Source organism: Lepisosteus oculatus, chromosome 4 (genome assembly GCF_040954835.1).
Source record: "Lepisosteus oculatus isolate fLepOcu1 chromosome 4, fLepOcu1.hap2, whole genome shotgun sequence".
In the NCBI taxonomy this organism is placed as follows: Eukaryota; Metazoa; Chordata; class Actinopteri; order Semionotiformes; family Lepisosteidae; genus Lepisosteus; species Lepisosteus oculatus.
The window spans coordinates 45,406,737-45,428,703 of NC_090699.1; the positions used below are offsets into that span (position 1 = coordinate 45,406,737).

The window sequence follows — 21,967 nt, forward strand, 5'->3', positions numbered from 1 at the left end:
TCTTACCAGTTCAGTTCAGTTTTTTTGTTTGGCAACCGAACTTTGATGCTCCCACCTTTTTTCACATGAAGCAATGTGAAACGTTAGTTTTCTCTTCACTGAAAAGCCGATTTAATCGTTTTTTGAATGGAGAAAAAGACCTTTCATAGCCAAATGATAATTTTTCCATTTGAGCACAAGCTCTTTAAGTTAATTGTGTAGTGGCTCCAGAGTTCAACCTGTTAATTTGTAGCATTCTAGCAATTATCAAATGTATCGCATCAGATTGACCTGAAGGAAGAATTAAGGTGGATTTGCAAGAAAGGTGCTTCAGCCAGAACTGGTAGAACTAGAGTGGCACTCTGGAGCAGTGGTCAGCATTGCTGCATTGCAGTGCTAGGGCCCTGGGTTCAATTTCTGGGGTGCTGTCTGCGTGGTGTTTGCATGTTCTCTCCTTACTTGTGGGGTTTCCTCCAGGTGCTCCATGTGTGCCTGAGTGTGGGTGTGTGTTTGTGTCTGCCTGCCCTGCGATGGACTGGTGTCCCATCCAGGGCGTACCTTGCCTTTCACCCATTGCTTGCTGGGATACGCTGCAGCTCCCCCAGCACCTTGTATTGGAAGAAGCTGTTAGAAAATGGATGGGGAGGAGTAACATTTGGGGTCAAAATATCCTAGTTTGGAATAAACCAAAGCATATGTACTGGCAGCTAACTTCAGTGCCACACTTTGTCCTGGTAAATGCTGTGCTAGTGCTCACGGTGAAAATGAACTATGATAATTAGCATTGTGAGAGAGAGGCTTCGTTTCTGCAGTGCACCATGGTTTCCACCTTGAACGGTTTCTACAAGTGACCTCATTACAACGACAAGGCTTTCTCATGCTGCATTTTCTCCCAGTGAAAGGAGATGAATGTGCTTTTTGCAATGCTTGTAGAGTGAGGTCCTTCCTGGAAACACTAGAGTGGGGCTTGTTCAGATCAGTGGGGTTTGGATCCTCATCTTTGCCTTATAACTTACTGTGTGTGATCAGGTGCGGGAAATGATTGCAGCTTTGGGGTATTGTGATGTAAAAGTAGGCAAACAGATAAGCCGTGCATTGCAGGACTGTTCGAACCAGTTTAGACTTTGCAGTTTACAGCTCATTGTATTGAATCCAAAACCTACTGTATTTTTTCTGGGATATTTTGACTTTGCTCCCTTTTTGGATTCAATTTGCATAAACAGGTTGGTGATATTTTGCCTGATTGTTTTTCTGCTTTATCAGGGTAACTTGCGCAAGAGCAGCAGTAGCAGCTAGAAAAACCTGAAATGGATCAGGTTACTGTGCAGCTGGAGTCTTATCTGTGACTCTCAATGAATGGCATCTTATTCTCAAAGCTTCGCTTTAGTGAGATATTAACCCTGGGTTCCCACCCCTGGAGGTTCAGTGTAATACAATACCTCAGGAGACAGTGTGGGATCTGTCATTTGGAAACTCAGGGAATAGTTAGAATTTCTGCTTAAAGTCACAGTGAGGACTGTGGCTGAGAGGCTGGATGTTATTTCAGTACCTGTGCCTGTTTTGTGTGTCTGAAGCTGCACCCACATTCTTAAAGACCCCTAATTCTCCCTCTACACTGTAGTGGAAAAGCCAGACAGCCAGAGGGAAGAAATGTTAAGAGAGAATTTTGTTTTTCAGACCCACAAGAAAAATATATCGCATATAGAATCATTTTGTTAATATTTTTATAGACCTATGTTGCAAAGCAGCAATAACCTGGGCTGGATTCAGGGTTTGGATCAGTTCTAATTTTTGGGGTTCCCGTTCTCTCTTTTCAGACCCATTCCCAGTGCCAATTCCAATTGACTGTAAAAAAGGGAGTGGAATTTTGGGAACGGGTTTGGAAAAGGGGGAATTGAAATGGAAAACCTCTGGGAATTGACCCCAACCCAGGCCCGGATTCCCTCAGAAGGAACCAGAGAAAAAGCAGCAAACTGAAGCTAATTGGAATGCATGTCAGTGATTCCGTTCTGGTGAGTTCAGGTGACAGTGATAGCACAGGGGACTGGACCAGTGTCCTGCCTTTGGGTGCTACTGTGTGAGTCTGTCTGGCTGAGGACTGCAGCTCCTGTGTGCTGTTTGATAGCAGTGTGTCAATACGCATCAGCTACAGTCCACTCCAGTGGAAAAAGACTGCTTGATCAGACGCTTACTGATTCAATAGAAGTGATTGAATGTGAACCTGGAGTTGTAGGCCTGCACTCTGTTAGATCAGAGACGTCCTTTGGTTGAGGACTCTTTGTCAAAGTGCGACTGCCCTGACACTGGAACCTCCCAGGATGGATGCCCAGGTTCAGGTGCCGTGCCATCAGGTTAGAAGCACGTATCAGTGCCCGTCGAGGTGCAGCGGATTGTAGTTGACTCCGCATTGCACTGCAATGATCCTGACCAGCTGGCACGGGGGGGCTCATTGCTCTGTGATTCTGGAGATCTACTTTAAAAGGACTACTTGTGAACTCCAAAAACAAAAACAAAAGATATCACTTGTGAACAATATCTGGGAGTGAAGAAGAGGGAAGTTGACTTTTAAATACCTGTGTATTATCATGCCTTGGAATGAAAACACACAGACACAATGGCGATTTCTTCCTTAAAGTATTCATTTTCTAATCACTTCCAGCTCAGGGAGCAAGAGCGTATTTTGTCAAGAAATGGGAACAAGGCAGGATACACGCTAGATGAGACGCCAGTCCAGCGCAAGGCAGACACACAGACACTCACACACACTCGCACCAGGGCCAGTTTTCCCAGAAGCCAGTTAACTTTCACATGTCTTTGGACTGTGGGAGGAAACTGCAGGTGAACACAAGCAGAACGTACAAACTCCACGCAGACAGCACCCCAGCACCGCAGCAGCGCTAACCTCCACCCTTGCTGCCTCTGTATTCCTAATGTTCTGGTCAGTTCCCCAAAGCTGAGAAGATCACTGCTGAATCTCCTCCTTTGTTGCATCATTTCTTTCAGCTGGACCCTTTGTGCTGCTATCGATTGATCAGTAAAGCAATTTATCTCCCAGAGAACCTCAAACATAAGCTTTGGCCTTTCAGCTTTTAAAAGCCTGCGGATTATATGGAAAAGAAAATGCAGTTGATCATTCTTTGATGCCCATCTGGCCTTTGTGTGCAAATTATATTTGCAGTTTAGGATCGTTTCTCTTGAAGAGTCAAATAAACTCCAGATAATCACCTCTGTGCCTGGAGGTCTTATAAAAGAATGCTGCAGACCCTGGTGACAGTGCGTGACCCTTTGCTTTATTCAAGCACCCAGATGATACAGCGCTGTTACACACTTCAGTCTGGTTATGAATATCCTGATTTGCAGCTCAGTCTGTTATGTAAGTCTACAGTGCCACCTCATTGAACAGAGCTTTTGTTCTGCTGTTCTACTGCTCTGCATTACATAAGGCTGCGCTGCTCAGAGAAGTGGCTGTTATCGGGGAGATCCACTTCCTCAGCTCTCCTGCCTTCACACACTTCGCTGTCTGTCAGGTTGTGAAAGCAGCACGTGGCCACAGGTGGTACGACACTGTGCCTCGAAGCTGGGGGGGGGGGGCGGGGGTTGGGTTTCGGCTTTTTCGGGATGAGCCTGTTAGGACGATGTGACCCCCTGGCGCCTGACTGATGTGTGAACCCCCCTGGGTCACATGAGCGTGCGCTCGGCAGAGGAGGAGGCCTGAGAGACAGCAGGTCGAATCCCGGCCCCTGGACGAGCTGCTCGGGTGTCACTCTGTGCAGCAGGCCTGTGGTCGTCCGCCCCCTTCACCAGGACTCCCCCGAAAGAGAGGAGAGAACGCGCCAGTGTGGCGAAACACCCTCACCTCTCCGCTCCAGCTGAAAGATAGCCGTCTAAACAAGTGAAAACAAAAGCACGCTGAAGTAATGAAAGTTCTTTTGGTTTTTCCTTTTCAACCCCAGTGTTTGCCTGGGGTCTTATATTGAAACAGCACCACTGGACCCCAAAATCCCTAACTTTGGGAATTCATGTACATTTCCTTCATCCGCTAGTCTGTTAATGTGATGGTAGGCAGATGAATAAGCCAACTTGCTCCTTAAAATTGGCTCCATCCAGAACCTTAAAGCTGATCCAGTCACTAGTATTGATCTGTTTATGCTTGCTGAGGATTTGTGATTCTGGTATTGCTAGATCCATTCTAGTATATTTCCGGCAACAAACCATCAATATTGGTCTATAGGTCTCTACAGGACCTGAAGCAAAACGTTTCTCTGTTTAGACATCCGTTGAATCCTTCAGGAGCTGATGTTTCATATTAAAAATGTGCAATTTTGTTAGTTGTTAGTAAGAGGTTTCCTGTTCAAGTCCCAGCTCTGCCACTGCTTTGTGTGCCACTGTGGGTGGGGATATAAAAGCTGGATGCTGGATGTGAATGAGACTCGTGTACACAAAAGCTCTACGGCCGGCCTGTTTCTAGCCTTGGGGAGCTCCCGTTAAGGGAGCAGAGAGAGTCGAATATGTGGGGAAGGACGTCGCTGGCACGTGTCGCTCGCTGATGTGCCCACTCTGAGCACGTTTCACGGAAGAGCCTACAGCCAGAACTGCAATGCTTTATTTTTAAAGACAGGTGTGTCTTGCTGCTGTCCATATCTCCCCCTGTTTTGTCAATTACTAGCTAACAGAAAAGCGCAGTGTTTGTGGGTGGTGGGTGTCGGGGGGCTTGATTTTTGCTCTCTTTATAGAGGGTGTTTAGCAGGCCAAGCGGCCGCAGCTCTGGAAGCTCCCAGTCAACCTAAAACCTTCTGGGTCACGTGACCAGGCACTGGGTCACGTGACCAGCCGCAGTGTATTTGTGGGACATCATTTTGCAGTTCCAGGTTCAAGGACATGCCTGGCAGATCACCAGATCGTATCCCGACCCCTGAGCAAACGGCACGTGTGCTCGTTGATGTACAGCAGTTATTGATCAACGAGACACCACATTTGTTCAGGCTTTTTAAAAAGCAGGACAGGTGCCATCAATCCAAAGCCAAGACCCCGATGAGCATCTTTAGGACAAAAGGTTTTCGTTACTAAAAAGAGTTTTAGTTATAGTCAAACAACTGGGCCAATTCAAGCAAGGGAACTCCTGGCAAATCCAAGGCAAGAATGCTTGGCCTCCAGAAGCCTGATCCTGAGCCTGACAATGACCCTGATCCCAGTGCCACTGGGGATTTCTGGGTATTATTTTTTGTCTCCTCTGTTGGAACTGACAGCAATTCCGCAAGAGTTCTCTCACAGATAAGATCTTCAGTTTCAAGAAAGCTTGGTGTTGTTCCCATTTAAAATTCGTTCCCTGTGTTATTTAATCAGCCACTGGCTATTAATGGATGCTAGCCTAATTTACAGACGTTTTCTTGGTTGACAGATCTTTTCAGCAGTGGTGATTTAGAGCTCGTCTCATTTTCTCACTCTCAACACTTTATTATTGCTCTTGTATCAATCTGTTGCTTTTATCCAAAAGGACTGAAGTTTAAGAACAGTTACATTCAACCCATCCAGCCTGTGTGGCGATTGAATCAAGGATCGCATCTGCAAGGATTTGCACTTATTTAGTCAGCTGGGTATTTTATTGGAATATTTTCGGAGAAGAGGGCGGCGCACTGGTCTCTTGGTTAACATTGCCTGGGTTCAGTTCTGGACGTGGGGGCTGTCTCTGTGGAGTTTGTATGCTCTTCCTGCCTTTGTGTGGGTGTCTTCATGGTGCTCTGTTTTTCTCCCTCAGTCCAAAGACAAACTATATTAGTTCTCGTCTGGGAAAATTGGCCCTGGTGTGAGTATCTGTGTGTGCCTTGTGATTGATTGGTGCACTGATGTACCCTGTTCTGTGCCCATTGCTTGCTGGCATAGGCTCCAGCTGCCCTGTGAGCCTGTATTGGAAGAAGCAGTTAGAAAAAGGGTGGATGGATTTCAGGGGAAGAAGCAATTCAGGTGAAGTGCTGTGAAGGTCAACAGCAGTGTCACACCTGGGATTTGAACCCACAACCCTCCTGTTCCAGGTCCAGAACCCTGGCCTTTGCTGCACTCTGTTCCCAGCTTGATGTTGACCGATTTTCGAAAAGCCTGTCTCTGCCAGCAGCTCCTCTGCTTTCATACCCTTTCCTTGTGAAATTCCAAAGGTGTCTTGAACAGCCGGCACCAGAATAGCAAAAAAAAAACACTTGCCAGTCAAGTTTGTCTTGTGAGCTTTGCCTGGCGCATAGCACGCCTTCTGTTTTCCAGGCAATAAGTGATTATGTAAACAAGTCTAGAATCTAGGTTGGCATGTCTGTAGGCACTGTCAGGAGAGGTGTGTGTGAAGAGATTGTAATCACTCTGACTACAGAAGCTGGATGTTTGACGTGAATTTGTGGAAAGTGACAGCTTGGAAGACAGAAGTGGAAACTCTTTGGACGTGCGTTTAAATCTAAGGATAAGAGACACATCTTTACACAGATGATCGGGGGACTATGGGACAATCTATCAAGTCATGTTATCGAAGCTGGTACGCTGGTTTCTTTGAATAAACAGATCTGATCCGCAGATGACTGTCCCCGTGTGAGTGCTGAGTGCTGGGGGCTCTTGTAGCCATGTTTTTCCGAACCTCTAGCTATAGTTTCTCCATAGTCTCTTAAGGCTACCTACGTATATACCACAGCATGGCTCTGTTGAGAGTAGTGATGCTAACCCACAAGTGGCCATTGTGTGCAATAAAAATGGACTGACCCGTGTGTCACCCTCGAACTTGGAGCAGCTCGCTCCTCAGTTTTCTCCCGATTGGAGCTCAGTAGCGTCGGAGACTGTCCGGTGACCGGAGTGGTCTTGACAGCCGCGAGTGTGAAGCGTCTTGAAATGTCCAGACAGCCTGCGCATTGGAGCAGGCCCACAGCCTCCAAGCGGTGCGTGTGTGAGGGTTTCTCAGCTCCTGTGCGCTGCGGCTCTTCAGCGTCGCAGCTGCGAAGCCCAAGCTGTTGTTATGGCGACAGCTTTAAAAAAAACTGCGTGGAGCAGCGCAGTTCCCCAGTGCTCCGGCTCGTTCAGAATTTCCCAGACGAGCACTGATAGTGGAGTTGCGGCGCTCAGAGGGGAGCAGCTGGTGCCGAAGTGCCAGGCTGACGGGGCTCGACTCGGGCGCTCTGATCTGCGCCTGTGTGTCCACAGTCCAGGCAAGGCCAGGAGGATTCTGGGGCTGTGCCAGATTCCCGCACACACACGCTGACGGCTCCAGGTGCTTTTAGAGGACCCTCAGTGTGACATGGCTGGAGCACAGAGAGCTGCTCCACGCTTGATGAGTGACTGATCTACCTTTTCACTCGCTTCTTAGGACAGCAGGAATCATATGGAATGGAACAACAATTCAGAGCAGCTGCTTGCTCTTACACCTGGTCTTTAGGTCACATAGACTGACAATTTCAGCTGCACCTCGAAACTGTCCGAGGTAGGTCTGTGCGCTGCGGATCTTCTTTATTCTGATTCTTTCTAGAAAACTTCACAGACTGCTTGGATGTACAAGTTAAGACTGTATAAAGACTGTCGGTAGATATCCAAAGAATTCAAGCTGTTCTTAAGTCTGACCTCCGTTAGCACTTTTACAATTTATATTACAAATATAACAACAAGCAATCATATTGATAGATGAATGACATCCTGTGCAATTTTATGAATGTACTTAAAGCCTGTAGAAATAAATTATCTTCCGGGAAAGCAAAATGAGAGTGCTCAGTGGGAATCCTGTTAAATGAATTTAAAACCATTTTAATCAGAGACAAGATGGAACTGCCATCAGACAGCAAAATGATTTTTTATGTTCAATCAGATCGTCCTCAGAGCATGCATGTATTGTTTTTATTAACATATTAACATGGATATATTAAATATACATTAACAATGGTTGATAACTAACAGTAATATACTATACAATTAATGTCCAAACTGCTACTAAACCTTCTGTGTAGGTGTTCCTGGTTCTCCACTCTTGTTTTATGTATTTTAATGTGGTACTTATTGAATTAACTGTTAATTTACAGTATCTGTGCAGTGGTAAGTTGTCCCTCCCACAGTGGTTTCCCTTTAAGGAAATCAGGGTGACCCGTGTAACATGATGTCATTGGTTTCCTGTTCCACTGACCCGTGCAGTGGTCAGATTGGGAATTGGGCTGTGATTTTTCATTCAGGTCTGGGACACTTGAGACACTTGGACTGCTTGGGTGGTATGTTAGTAGGGCAATTAGTGCTGCTGCCTAACAGGTCTAGGGACCTCCTGGGAATGACTCAGGACTGCGGCACATTCTGTGTGGAGTCCGCACGGTCTTCTCCAGTTTAACATGGGCTTTCTCTGGGAGATCCAGTTCCAGGGAGTCCGTGTGGGCTCCATGCAGTGAGCTGGTGTCCCATCAGAGTGTCGTCCTGCCTTGACCCCTGTGCTTCGGGTATAGGCGCAGGTTTGACCCTGTGGCTTTCTGATCTGTGGTCAGACGGATTGGTGTTTCTTGCATAAGCTGCAGTGGTATCAGACTGCATTTCAGTGTAAATGAATTGACACTGTTTTATTAATGACCATATCCAGCGTTCGCGGACATGGGAGGCTTGAGGTCCATCTCCCACTGCAGAGGCCAGTTTCACCAGATGCTCACCAGCGGAAACTCCAGTCCATCTCCGCGGGGTTTCAGAGGGAAAGGCCAACTGATGCAGATATCATTGCCTTCTCCCTGTTGAGAGCCTGTTGACAGCGTGGGTCCAGTCTGCCTTGGGCAGGAGTCGCACAGTGGCCTTTCACTCTGCAAGAGCGGCCAGGCCGTCCAACCGGATCTGCATCACAAAGCAGTGAGATAGTCTGTCTCAAAGCAGAGACCCCTCTAAACTGGACAGAGCTGTGTGCCCTGGTGCATGGCTGGCAGGGACACTGCGAATGGCTAAATCATGCCATACCGCTTGTAAAGAACACCAGGCAGTTCTGCGGGCACCACAGACTATTTGTAATGAATGAAGACGTAAACCTGGATTTATCAGAAAATAAATCAGGCAGGCTTCTCATTATTGGTAAGGAACACTTCAAGACCCTGTGTGCTTCAGACTTACCCCCCGGTGGCCATTTAACCATTATAAGAATCTCGTTTGCCAGTGTAGATACATAAAGCCCTGGTCCTGGAGGAGCACAGTCTGCTGGTTTTCACTGCAGATGAGCTCTGCGTCTCCAGTGCTGATTGATGACTTCAGTGATTTGCTCATTTGTTAAAACTTTTACTGAACTTGTTTCTTCTCTGGGTGCGGAGTGTCAGAAATCCCCAGATTCAAGGGTACGGTTTCCAGCACACTGACCTTGCAGCTTTCCTTCTGCAGAGGCCTGAGTGGTAACAGTTCAGGAACCACAACTGAATGAGGGGCCAGGCAGGTCTTAAACTCCGAAACTCATACAGGGTGAATAAGTGGATAATCATCATAGATCCCATTTGACCTTTTAAGAGCTCAAAGCAAATTTGCCAATATGTCTCAAACAGAAACCTGAAATCGGTGAGGCTGATCAAGAGCTCAGCTGGAAGACACAGCAGACGGGAGAGATGTGAGATCAATAAAAGTGCAGGCAGACAGGCAGAGATAAGTTTATGGATAAATGTTAAAACTAGCAAGACAGAAATAGGGGATTGGAGCTGCCTGCTTTATCCTGGACAAAGTATGAACATTATCTTCCTGTACGTGAGTCTGCCTGATGTTTGTGTTTTCCTTGTATTGGAGTTGTGTCACAAGATTTGCTCCCGGCTGGGGCATTTCGAGCAGAAACAGACTCTGTCTATATACGTGACCTGTTTTACATTTTTCTCTTTGGAGCTCCAAAAATACAAGGATTTATTATCCGTTTTCTTGTTTTATAATGTCTGGAAACCAAAACAAATCCGTCCTGCAGGTTAACACTTTGCTGGGCAAGTTGGCCCAGTGGTGAATATTGGTGCCTCACAAAAATGGGTCCTCTGTTCAGATCTGAACTTGAGGTGCTGTCTGTGTGGAGTTTGTATGTTCTTCCTGTATTCCCTTGGGTTTCCTCCATGTGCTTCAGTTTCCTCCCACAATCCAAAAACATGCTGGTTTGTTAATTGGCTTCCTAGAAAATCATCTCTAATGTGTGTGTGTGTGTTTGTGTCTGCCCTGCAATGGACAGACGTCCCCTGTGACCCCAAATTGGAAGAATTGGTTGCACAGCGGGTGGATGAAGGTTGATTTTGATGGCTTTATGGACGAAACTCTCTCACTGCTGCACATCAGCCGGCATTAATGTTGCTCCAGGGATCGGGTTCACGATCTGGGTGCTGTGTCTTTCTCTGCCTGCAGACCCTGCAGAGATCAGAGTGTGACCCAGGGATCGGGCTTGCGGTCTGGGTGCTGTGTCTTTCTCTGCCTGCAGACCCTGTGGAGATCAGGGTGTGACGCAGGGATCGGGCTCACAGTCTGGGTGCTGTGTCTTTCTCTGCCTGCAGACCCGACGCTCAGTGAGGAGATGAGTTAGTGTGGGCGGAGCCCCGAGCGGAGAAGAGCCCAGCTGCGGCAGAGAGGAGGCGCTGTTCTCCTCTGGTTCGGCTGGTCCAGCGAAGATGCGCGGCCGTGCTGTCGTCCTGCTGCTGCTCTGCTCCTGTGTTTCTGGGCACCTTTTCAGACCCAGCATGGACCTGGACGTCACCCCACGCATCACAGTGCCCTACAGCGGTAAGACCAGCTGCTCCTACGCGGAGTACAGTGTGAGACAGCTGTTCACCTGATAACAGGAGCTCAACTGCAGAGAAAACAGCCAGTGCCATTTTCTTTTGGGGTTTCCAAATATGTGAAGAACTTACAATTGCCGGCTACGGTGCCTAATGTACTCCATATATTCTGACAATAATCAACATGTAGGAGATACTAATTGTTATATTTTCAAATATAAAAGCAATTAATTTTTTCCCCATTTTAAACTTTTTTTCTTCAAATGAAGTGTTTTTGTAGAACATCCTGTGTAAGGGCACAGGATTGTGGGAGCTGGAGGGGAAAGTCACAGGGCATAGGGTCATTGCGAGTTTAAAGAAAGGGCTGTTTTTCTGCGGAGATGAACAGAACCGCCTTCTTTCAGGTCAGGTCTGCTAGGTTCTCTGCACTGGCACAGTGGTGAGGTGTTACCCCTGGGTAGCCTGGGGCAGCACTGGGGCAGCTAGGGTAAAGGGAGAGGTTTCGTGCAGCAGGGAATACTGGGTGATCTGGGATCTGGCACATCTCTGAGACCTCATGTTGCTGGTGTGAAAGCAATCGAGGCGTTATCTCTTATAAGTTTTGCTATCATCCCCATTCAGGTCGCCTCAGGGACGGAGGCTGACACATTCTATATTAGGGCTCTTGAGGGCTTCAACAGGGAGAGAATAGAAATGGCATGCTCAGGTTTAGCTGTAGTTCTCAGAAGAGATAACAGTGGTTAAAAAGAGAAGTACTGCTCACACTTACTTACTGCAAGTGCCTCCCCCCCACACACATTATTTTAGCACTGCTTTATCATTCTGTGCTGCGCCAAATGTGAGAGACACCTCATTTTGAAGAGCGCAGCAGCACCTGCACTTTTTATGAGTTTCACCTAGCAACTCGGATTTCAAACCCACCAGCCTCCCCCTGTCCGATCTCTCCGCAGAGCTGCAGCGCCGCTCTCAGAGAGGAGGAATGCTTCTCCAGGCTCGGCAGAGAGCAGGGCTGTTCAGATCAGAGGAGGGTTATTTTCATGCTGTTGTCTGGCCCTGCTGATCTAGAGATACAAGCCTGTAAACGCTGGGGTAGAGAGCTCTGAGCTGTAGGAAAACGGTGATTAGACAAAGGTTGGCACGACTTTTGGCTGCCCTTTAACACCTTAACATCTGACAACATTTTATTTTTCGCTTGTAGCCCCTTGAGGCCACAGACCTTTGAACTTATTTCAAACCAAGTAAAATTCACCATAATATCCATTGTCTAGAGTCACTTCTTCCTAAGTCCATCACAGGACACACACACAGGGACCATGTAGAGGCTCTTATTACCTGAGCCTGTCTTTGGAAGATAGGAGGAACCTGGAGAATATGCAGGATCCACATAGAAAGATTTGTGAGCACTACCTGGCATTACAGTTTTACTGAACAAAAGTTGTTTTTATGGTGATCTAACAAAAACACGCAGAACACATTTGCCTCAAAATATTATGCAAACATTTAGTCATACATTTGCCACAGGGTGATATTCATAAGACTCACAATAAAAAAATTGCAGTTTTCTGTTGGGAGCACCGGAGCAGTGCTGTCAAAGAGCAAAGCAGATAGAGGTCTGTGAAGTGTAACGTCCCAGAAAGAAAGAAGAGGCCGGTTTGTTACTCTGTGCTTGAAGGTTAGGAATCCAATTTTTCTAGTTTCCAGACTGCTTCACATGAGGTAGCAGCTGTCTTTAAACCTGCCTACCTTCACCTTCGTCTCTTGGTGGAAAGAGGAATATGTCTGAGATCCCATGAACATGAAGATCTGAGGGTCTGCACTCCAGACACATTCTGTAATTCCAGAGCTGCTTCATCAGAGAATAAATTGAGAGCAGGAACAGCTGCTTCCAACCTGGTACAAACCTAGAATTTTTACTTTGCTGCTGCAGAAGGAACAAATGGGCAATGAAGACAATTATCCTATTGTCTCTTTCACGTTAGAATCTTTGCAAAGCACTTTTCACGGTTAGGGTTTGGGCGTGAATCTGGAAGGCTGTGGGCTCAAATCTCACGAGGACCACAGGTGACATGCGCTGAGCCCATAGACTGCTTCAGCAACATGCCCAGCTGTGTAAAAGGATGTCAGCCTGATAAATCAAACAAAAATAATGAAAGAGGAAGGGCCCGATGAAATGTTAAAGCCTTACTTGAGTCAGGCTAGATTACATTGTCAGAACTCCCTCGTTAACAATGCCCAAAAGCCGCACAACATATGGCTGACAGATAAAAAGGATGCGTTTAAAAATTGAGCAAGGCTCTAATTATATGGGATAGGGCATTCCACCACTTGGGTGTAATGCTCGTACTCGGGTTAGTGCTGTGTCGAGCTCCCATAACACCCCAGCCAGTGGTCAATAACCGAATCAGTCGTCCGGTCTCCCCGATCCCATGGCAGCACAGTCAGGCCATTGTGAAAATACCTCCGGCCTGTAATTAAAAGGCACTAACTTTGTTCCCAGCAGGGTGTTTATTCCCACACCTACTTTACAGTGCTCAGTCTTGGCACTAGCCGCTGTCCCCCTTGTTGTTTTCTCCTGTGTGTTGCCACTCATCCCAGCTCCACTCCTCGCTTGTGCCTCAGACCGTGCTTCCTGGATCTCCCGTGGCTCGTATCTCTCTCCCGTGTTGGAGCGGGATCCACCGGCGTCGTGGTCCCTCTCTTTAGCGTTTGGGTCTCTCGTCTGCTCGGCCGTTCTTTTGGGATTTTCCCTCTGTGCTTCTGCCCGTGCGCATCTCCGCTCACTTTGGCGTGCCTGCAGCTCTGTGACCACTGTATGCGTCACTGCTGCCTGTCGCTGGCTCCCCTTAGTTCTGCCCCAGCCTCCTCCTGCAGAAGGATCCTTCTTCCAGCTCAGACAGCTGCCCCCTTCAGTCTGGTTCATTAGTCCGTTACATTAGGCAGGTGCTGCAGCTGCAGAGAGCAGGCGAGCAGATTTCTGTGCTTGACCACCAGAATGTAAAACCAGTGGCAGGGGGGCTGGGAAAAGTTGAATATTGACTATACAGCTTTCCTGGGTTAGCCAGCGCTGTAGTATTAGATAGGACAACGTTTTAGTTTTATAGAGGTTTTAAATGTATGCAAACAAACTCCTTGCAGTAGTAGCCCTCCTCTTGTCCTTTATGTGCAACAAATATAACCTTTACAACATTCTTTTAGTTTAAATGACTGGTGAGATTATCTGTCACAATTGCAACACAGATGGTTCCATTGTTGTTGCAATGACTGGTAGGAGGCACAGGTGCTTGAATATGTTAAGAGTAGTGTAGTGCTGTAAAGACACAACTGAAAGATGGCATTTTATTGGGAACTTCATTGGCATTTGAACAAACAATGTGTTAGTTTACACTGGGCAAAGCTGCATTTTCTCTGACCTCATGCATGCTCTGCGTGTTGTCAAAATTAAGCTTGGATGCCTGTCATAACAATGTGATCGTTACCAGAGTTCCTCCCTTCACACGTCTGAATAACATCTGGGCATTGACGTAGCCAAACACAGACACACATGCCGACAGACACACTCACGGGCAATACACACACATGGTGTTTTCACAAGTCCGCTGGGCAGGTGTCACCTGCTGGAATATGGTCATGTTAAATATAACAGTGGGTCACTCCGGGGGTGCAGTTCTTTCCCTAAAGAATAGCAGTGCTGATTAGTCACACTGCTCATGGTCAGATTTATACACATTGTTTTTGTGTTTACTACTTACAGAAAAAAGAGCAGCGGGTGTTCTTTTACAAGGCTCTGGTCAGGGGTTGTCGGGCCTCAGTAGGCAGTGGGCGATGTTAACCGCTGACGTGGTCCTGCGTACAGAGCGGCTCGTGTCACTGATCTGTGCTGTTTGTTTAGGCCCCCGTCCAGCAGCTTCAAAGAAGGCTCCCAAGTCAATTTTTCACCTTGTGGGCTGTAGCTCTTCACAGCTCTGGGTTGCTCATTGTCCTTTTTCCTTCAGCGCAGAAGGTGTTAGGGAGGACTGGAGGTGGTACAAGGCCCTGACGGCCTTCGTTGCGGTCAGCGTGGGGGGGTGGAGGTTGGGAATGTGATTATTGTGCTGGCCCTAAAAATGTAGGACAGGTTGCAGGGAAAACCACTATCGCCAGCAGCTCCCTGCGTTCTCCTTCCAGCAACACTGCCAGCCTGAGTGTGTCTCCAGCCCCCTCCTCCTTCTCCTCCTCCAGGGTGGTGGGAATTGTTTTCCTCTTTCTGATTTCTCTCACTCCTCGTCGACATTCCCCCGTCTCCTCTCTTCTGCCACACGCTGTGTTCCTGCCCCCGTCCCATTCTTTATTCTTTATTAAAATTCCTCCCTCCTTTTTCCACCTCCCTGCTTGACCTGCGCGTGTCTATCCTGCTCGCTATCCTTTTGGTGCAAATTCGAATCGAGGGTGTTTGAATCGGAGCCGGGCGTCTGTGGCCAGAATGGTGATGCGTCGTCACACCCTGCTGAGCCCTGTGAGGGAAGGCTGAAGAGTCACTCGCAGGGAGAGGGACTAGAGGAAGTGGGTATTAAAAGGTCAAGACTGCCTCTGAGCTCCTGTACTGTGTATCTGTTGAGTACTTTCCATGAGAAATATGAGCCCTTAAGAGGCTGGTGGCAGTGTGGAATAGGGAATTAACTACAGGGTTGTGGGTGCAAATGTCCCATGGGGACACTGTACAAGGTACTTTACCCAGAGTGCTCCAGCAAAACCCAGCAGCACTGATCGGGTATCAGATCTTAAGAGCAAAAATACAGGTGGTTGGAACCTCTGTAGGTCACGTTGGATAAAAGATTCAGCCATCTTAAACATAACAGGTATTATAAGCAGAATTACAACAAAGCAAAGCATAATGTAAATGTGACTGCTCTTTTCCACCCACAGACCTCATTCTTTTATACTTCACACAAGTTGCATAATTTATCTTTCCTAATTTTTGAAATCTTACGCTCAGTGCTGTCCTGTGTCCTGTGCCCAATTTTAAAAATCTTCTCTGCAAGAGAAGTCATTTCTGTAATCTGTTCTGTATTTTTCTGTTAGGTTTAGTCCTTCATAGCAGAAATGATGTGTTCCAGTTATGGGCCTTTCTCCATGTTCTCTGATGATTCAGATTTCAGACCTAGATCCCCGGACTCGTTTAGAGCCAAAAATCTGAACTCTCTGGAAATCAGCACCTGGTAATCTTCTGCCAGTAATAAAGATTGCATTGCAGTTGTCAGTGACTGCATTGCTTAGTGTCTGCATGCTATCTGCAGTATAAATGTACCAGTTGGACAGTCATCCAGCATACAAAACCATGAGCTGACTTTGTATGAATGCACGTTCAGATACTGACTAGTGCAAATCTCCCTTGGTATACTTTCCCTTGTTGTGGTTGAGCTCTGTCCATCATCTCCTGACCTGCTCTCCACTGTGAAGTCTTACACCAAGTGCAGCCTTGACTCTTCCATATTCAACTGTCCTATAGTATAGCCACTTAAACAACTAAGGGTCATCTAAATGACTAAATTACTGGCTGGACTGATAGCAGCCATTATATTTCCTCTGTGAAAGAGGTGACACATACTGTGTAACACAATCCCAGTGTTCAAACAGGAGAAACAAGTTAAAAAATCAAATTCTTTATGTTTACCTGGTAACCATAGCTAAGCTACAAAGCGAAGTATAAATCTCCTTTTATTCTCTGCAATGCACTTACAAAAAGGCACTTTCTCCTTACTGTTAGATGAACTCAGTACAGTAGTTTAAACACATTCATCATCAGTGTGCATTTGGAGGTCATGTCCTCAGTGACGTTTTTACAAGTCAGAATGCAATTGGCCACACAGGCATTCCCTGATCTCCGTCTGTGGACATTGGCTAATGCACTGGGCAGTTCTGTGGCAAAGGGAGCAGGGATTGGAATCTGAATTTGCATAGTGCAAAGGCTGTGTCTGATATAATAATAGACAGAGATGCTTCTTTAAAAACAGAGGTACCTGTACAAAAACACAGGTGCAAACTAGCACAAAGCTTCAAAGCCCGTGCAGTTTAACTCGCACTGATGAACCTTGGACTTGAATTGGCCCCACTTTCAAGTGCCCGAGTGCTAACAGGTCAGATTAGCCCCACCCGCCACACCAGAAGACACCTCCCTTACTGCAGCATGTTTGAAGAGTGGAAGAGCCCTGGGCTGTGCTGTCGTCTTTCAGACCTGTTCCAGTAGCATGCAAATATCCGTAGGAAAAGCCACAGAAAAGTTATGCAATATGAATTAATTTAGAACTGCGCTCATCCCCTGCAAAACTGTAAAGCACAAAAAAAACCTAAACACTGATCCTTTCTGTCTTTTATTTCTCCATGTAGCACATGAAAAGGGGTTCCAAAGTTTGTGGGTGTGATGTCTATGCCTTTCAAAGATAGATAAAAAATAAGTTGTGTTCCATGTTTACTGCTAAACGCATAAAACAGCCATTGTGCCTGGATTGTATGGCCCAATTGCCAACCAGACTAGAATTAACAGTATGCTGAATCATTAATGCACTGTTTTCCTGCACATGTGAGATGTGGCTTGATTCTTGAAGAGTTTGCTCCTCCAGGTTAGCTGTGGTCTGTCCCTTTGTGTCTTTGTATGGGGAGAGAATCCCAGTCCTGTCTATCTTTCACAGAGTCAGAGATCTAGACTTTGTCAAAAGAAGGCAGTTCATGGTTGCAAGTTCTGACAGTTAAGACAGAGGCTCAGATGCTGCAGTGTTCTGTTTCCCCTAAGTTAAAGCTTCCAGTGACAGAGTTGTATCATTTTCAGATTCCTGGTCATTTTAACTAAGCAAAAATGGAAGAAGGTATTTTGAGGTCTTTTTAAAGGGGCTGAATTTTATCCAATACAGGGCAAAACTGAACTTTCAGGAAAATTTCAGGAGAATAATATCCTTGCTGCATTTTTGCTGTGCCTTTACTTCTGTACACTACAAGAGGTGCCAAATTCTCAAGCCAAAAATAGTGTGTTTTGTCATTATTTTAAAGTATAAGCTTTCCACAGTTTGTCTTTCAGGACTGTGTTGCTGTCAGCACTTTCAGTCTGCTGTCAGTTCCACACAGCAAAGCACTGAGCAAGCCGAGGCTCAGACTGCAGCTTGAGTGTTCATATCGTACAGTATGCCACACCCCTAGAGAACCATGAGCACACAGTTCCGGGCATTGTCAAGAACAGAGCAAATACACACCCCACTCGTGAGGATTTAGCTATCAAGCTATGGTTTCATGATTTTCTAATGGTTATATGAGGTTTTTGCATATGTTGTGAATGTTTTTATTGATTTATTGTCCGTTGTGCTTATGGTTTAGGAAATCCAATAGCCTTTTTCTCTTTTTTTGTTATTTTTTGGAACATTTAACCTGTAACAGTTTCATTACAGATGGGTAATGAAGTCCACTATTGGATTAAATATTTTTGTGCAGAAATACTGTTGTTACAGTTCATTACTTGCTTCTAAACTGGTGAGCCACACGGGATGTAACTGAACTGGCATTAGTTGTGTAATTTTGAATAAAGATTATAATAAGATAATAAAGATGCAGTGTCTTGTGGTACTGTTTAAAGAAGCATGCAGGGTTTTTCCACATTTTCAAGTGCATTATTCACAGCTACATTGGAGCTTGAAACGAAAAAGGAAGGCTAGTTACTGATGTTGCCTGTGTCACTGGAAAGGCAGTCGAGACGCTGTCGCGGTATGTGGTTACTGTTAATAAAGGGAACACTGAAGTTTCCATACAGAGACAGCCTGTCTGCGTGTAGATACTGTCCAAAAATACAGTATGTACTTCTTTGTGCTTTCTACTGACGCCTAGGTAAAGAGTAAAAAAAACCCTAAATATAAAGAAGGAACTGTTTGGAGGCTGTAGACCTAAAGTGATGAACACATTTTATGTTGATTTTTTCCATTTTACAGATGGATGTCTCTCACTCCTGTCACATCTCAAAATGATGAGGGTTTCGGTGCGTTGTAATAAAGAGTTTCACAAAGGGATATATCAGAGCATGTGAAAACAGTGCTGACAGTAGCAACCGGCTGTGTTATTAAATGCTTAAGTGGGATTACCAATTTAGGAATGTTCTGATTCGATAGATTCATGCAAAGGTGTCTCTCCCCTGATTGTAGATCACAAAGCCATGGGATAAACATCATCGCTGTTACTTCCCTGCAGGTCTTGAATGTTAGGGAATTCGTGGAAGCCATAATGCCTTTTAAACGTTCAATAGCACAGACATGGCTACCTTACATTCCGGGGTGCAAAGGCAGGGTATTTCAGGTGAGCCTTACCAGGCTTCTTACTCTCATCTGGGGTGATTAATCCCTGTTTCTGCATACACTTCTGAGAAGAGATTAAATCTGAAGCAAAAGGCATTAGCACAGAAACAGTAAAGCATTATGCATCTGTGCAAATGTATGGTTTTGTTACTGTGTTGCATAAACAGTAGTCATTCTATTAGGCATGAGTCACAGTGCTGGAAGTATAAACCACAGGCTCTTAAATACTGATTGCAAGAGCTAAGGTTTGTTTTCCGCGGGCCTGGAGTTTGCAGTTGTGTGAGTCACTGCAGCCAGGGGATCAGTCGGGGAGCGTGAGTCAGTGGGCCCACGGTGCCCACCGTGCTTGAGAGCTCTGTGGGCAGGAGGAATCGTTCTCCTGGGCGCGCAGTGGCACCTGGGTCCTGCCCATGAGATTCCATTCATGTATGGGAGGGAGTAGGGAGCAGGTGCAGCAGCAAGGAACATACCTGCTGGTGTTCCGAGCTACTGTGATTGGCCATTGTGCAGGAGCTCTGGAGGAGCATGACGGCAGAGCAGACGAGCTCATCTCTTTAAGAAGGGAGGCAGGGCCCAGATTTGACCCTGCTGCATTCCTGTTGTGCCGTGAACTCAAGAGACAGCCACAGAGGGTGGTGGTGGGGCTTCTGTTTGTTCAGGAATGCTGTAAGATAAAAAAAAGACAGCACGAGGTCCATCTGAGAGAGAATACCCCCACAGAAAATTGATTAGTCCACCTTCTCATACACCATGTGAATGTGGTTCCTCCCAGATCATGGACAGCTTGTTGGCTGCATGATAATTTGACCTTTGCTCTGTAATGTTAAAGAATGACTGATCACTTTTTTCTGTCTCGCTGCAATGCCCTGTTCGATCATGTAAAGAAGTGAGCAGTCTAAAGCAACAGGGAAAAATTCTGGCTTGGGTTACTCAGACAATCACACAGGGTTAGTATGCAGGTACTTAACCACACCCAGAAGAGAGTTTGGTTTGCTTACTGAGAAGATTAAAGCAGCATATGGCAGCCAGGGAGGTAAAGTGCAAACTCCACTCCACTCTGTCAAACAGTGACAAGAGATTGCGAATATCATGCAGAGTTTAATGTGAAATCAGGGGTGTCTGAACACAGTGCTTTGTTCACAGTTTCATGGCAGGTATTATCTTTAAAATCTTAAGTCACGTTACCCGGGAACCTCCTTTGTTCAGGACTAAAGAGACTCCCTTCCTTTAACCAGCCTTTGAGTCCTGTATTCAATCCTTTCATTCTCCCTACACTGACAACATCATCATGAGTATTTTCTGTAATGCACTTCACATGCTGGACGACTACTGCAAAGCTTCTGGCCAAATACATAAACGTCTGTTCTGGCAGACAGGAAGTGAATGAGTATTTTCACACCAATCTTCCTGAGCCTAGCAGGGTCGCACCAGACTGCTGTGTAAATGAAACACTTGTCTCTGGCGTGGAAAAGCTACGTGGCAGCGTTGGAACGGAGCTGTAGTCAAGGCTGCGATAAAGTCACCCGAGGTAGGGAATTTAAAATGAGTGCGTGCAGGAAACTGAAAGGTAGCTGTGTTAATGACACTTGGCACTTGGCAAATTACCACTTGAGTAGTTTCGCAATCTGGAAGAAGATTTCTATGGAAGGGCTGGAGTTTCCAGGAGTTTAGTCACCTAATTCTGTTCAGTCTAAAGCCAGGATTAGGTTTGATTCACATAATCATCAGGAAGTGCTGGTAAGAGCTTTTGTTTTTAAACAAATGCATTCTCAATTCACAATGCAGCCTAAGGAACTAACTATAAAAAGCATTGTGTGGCACAATGCTACACAGAAAGATGATCAGTAGGGCTGTGAGTTTTGTGCTGATAGTATTTCGGAAGAACTGGCCTGCCTTTAGATATTTTTATCTGGAGCCTTCAGGATAGCTTTCTTTTTTGTCAAGACATTTTTATTTGTTAATTTAAAGTGTTTCAAAGCATTGCAGTCCAGGTACAAAACAAAATCAACCTTTCCCTCCCCACACAGGATAACTCCTCCAGATTTCCCTGCCACCCACCCACTCCTCAAAATGGCTCCTGTTGTTGTCCCAGGAAACCTTTTCTCTTAATAGTCAAATCCCTATTCCAAAGGTAAAAGATTTAAATGAACCCTCTAAAAGAAATATAGGAATTCAAGAGGAAATCATTCCTTTTATTGCCAGCAGCCATATCAACCTGCAGCTCACAACTGGCAGCCCACTGCAGCTCAGCAGGTGTGAGCCTGGTCAACTCCTGGGAAAAACGAAGGTTGTTGCTGGAAGAGGTGTCAGTGGGGCCAGTAGGGGGCACTCACACTGCGGTCTATGTGTGTCCTAATGCCCCAGTACAGTGACGGGGACACCATACTGTAAAAAGGCACCACCCTTTGAATGAGACGTAAAACCGAGGTCCTGACTCTCTGTGGTCATTGAAAATCCCAGGGCATTTCTCGAAAGGAGTAGGGGTGTAACCCCGGCGTCTTGGTGAGCATACTGGTGCACTATAGCTGTCATCACATCATTCAGTTGGATGCTGCACATTGGTGGTATTGGAGGGGAGTCCCCATTACCTGTAAAGCACTTTGAGCGGAGTGTCCAGAAAAGCGCTATATAAGTGTAAGGAATTATTATTTTCTTATGCTCCCACAATGCATGCCGTGTGCTACCGACCCCTTAAATAACTTTTTTCAAAAGGTTTAACTTGGTTTATTGGACTTAACTATCTAACTGTTTAAATGTGCAAGTGCAACGTTGGTGAAAAAGACTGTTTTGTTTCAATTTAAACACAGATTTGTGAATCTAGATGAATGCAGAGACAGAACAAAGTGGACGAAATGTGTAACAGGCGCCATGAAAATGATTGTTAGAAGTTCATCACAATAAAACCATTTACTGAAACAGGTGCTCCGTTGTTTTGACTGTACCTGTAAAAAGTCTGTTCTGCACTACAAAAGCAGATGCACA

General features: G+C 46.0%; 1 protein-coding gene across 5 annotated transcripts in view; it reads left to right on the forward strand.

The window, feature by feature from the left end:
* sema4gb (sema domain, immunoglobulin domain (Ig), transmembrane domain (TM) and short cytoplasmic domain, (semaphorin) 4Gb) overlaps positions 1–21,967 on the forward strand; it is a 75,046-nt gene that overhangs the window by 2,065 nt on the left and 51,014 nt on the right. For 3 of the 5 annotated variants that reach the window (XM_015347838.2, XM_006630905.3, XM_015347840.2), the window contains one exon: positions 10,458–10,683. In XM_015347838.2, coding sequence (XP_015203324.2) covers positions 10,572–10,683 — 112 coding nt within the window. In that variant the 5' untranslated portion in view covers positions 10,458–10,571. Of the gene's footprint in view, positions 1–1,859; positions 1,992–7,040; positions 7,427–10,457; positions 10,684–21,967 lie in introns of those variants that run through there. The other 2 variants (XM_015347841.2, XM_015347839.2) reach the window with 2 other exon arrangements.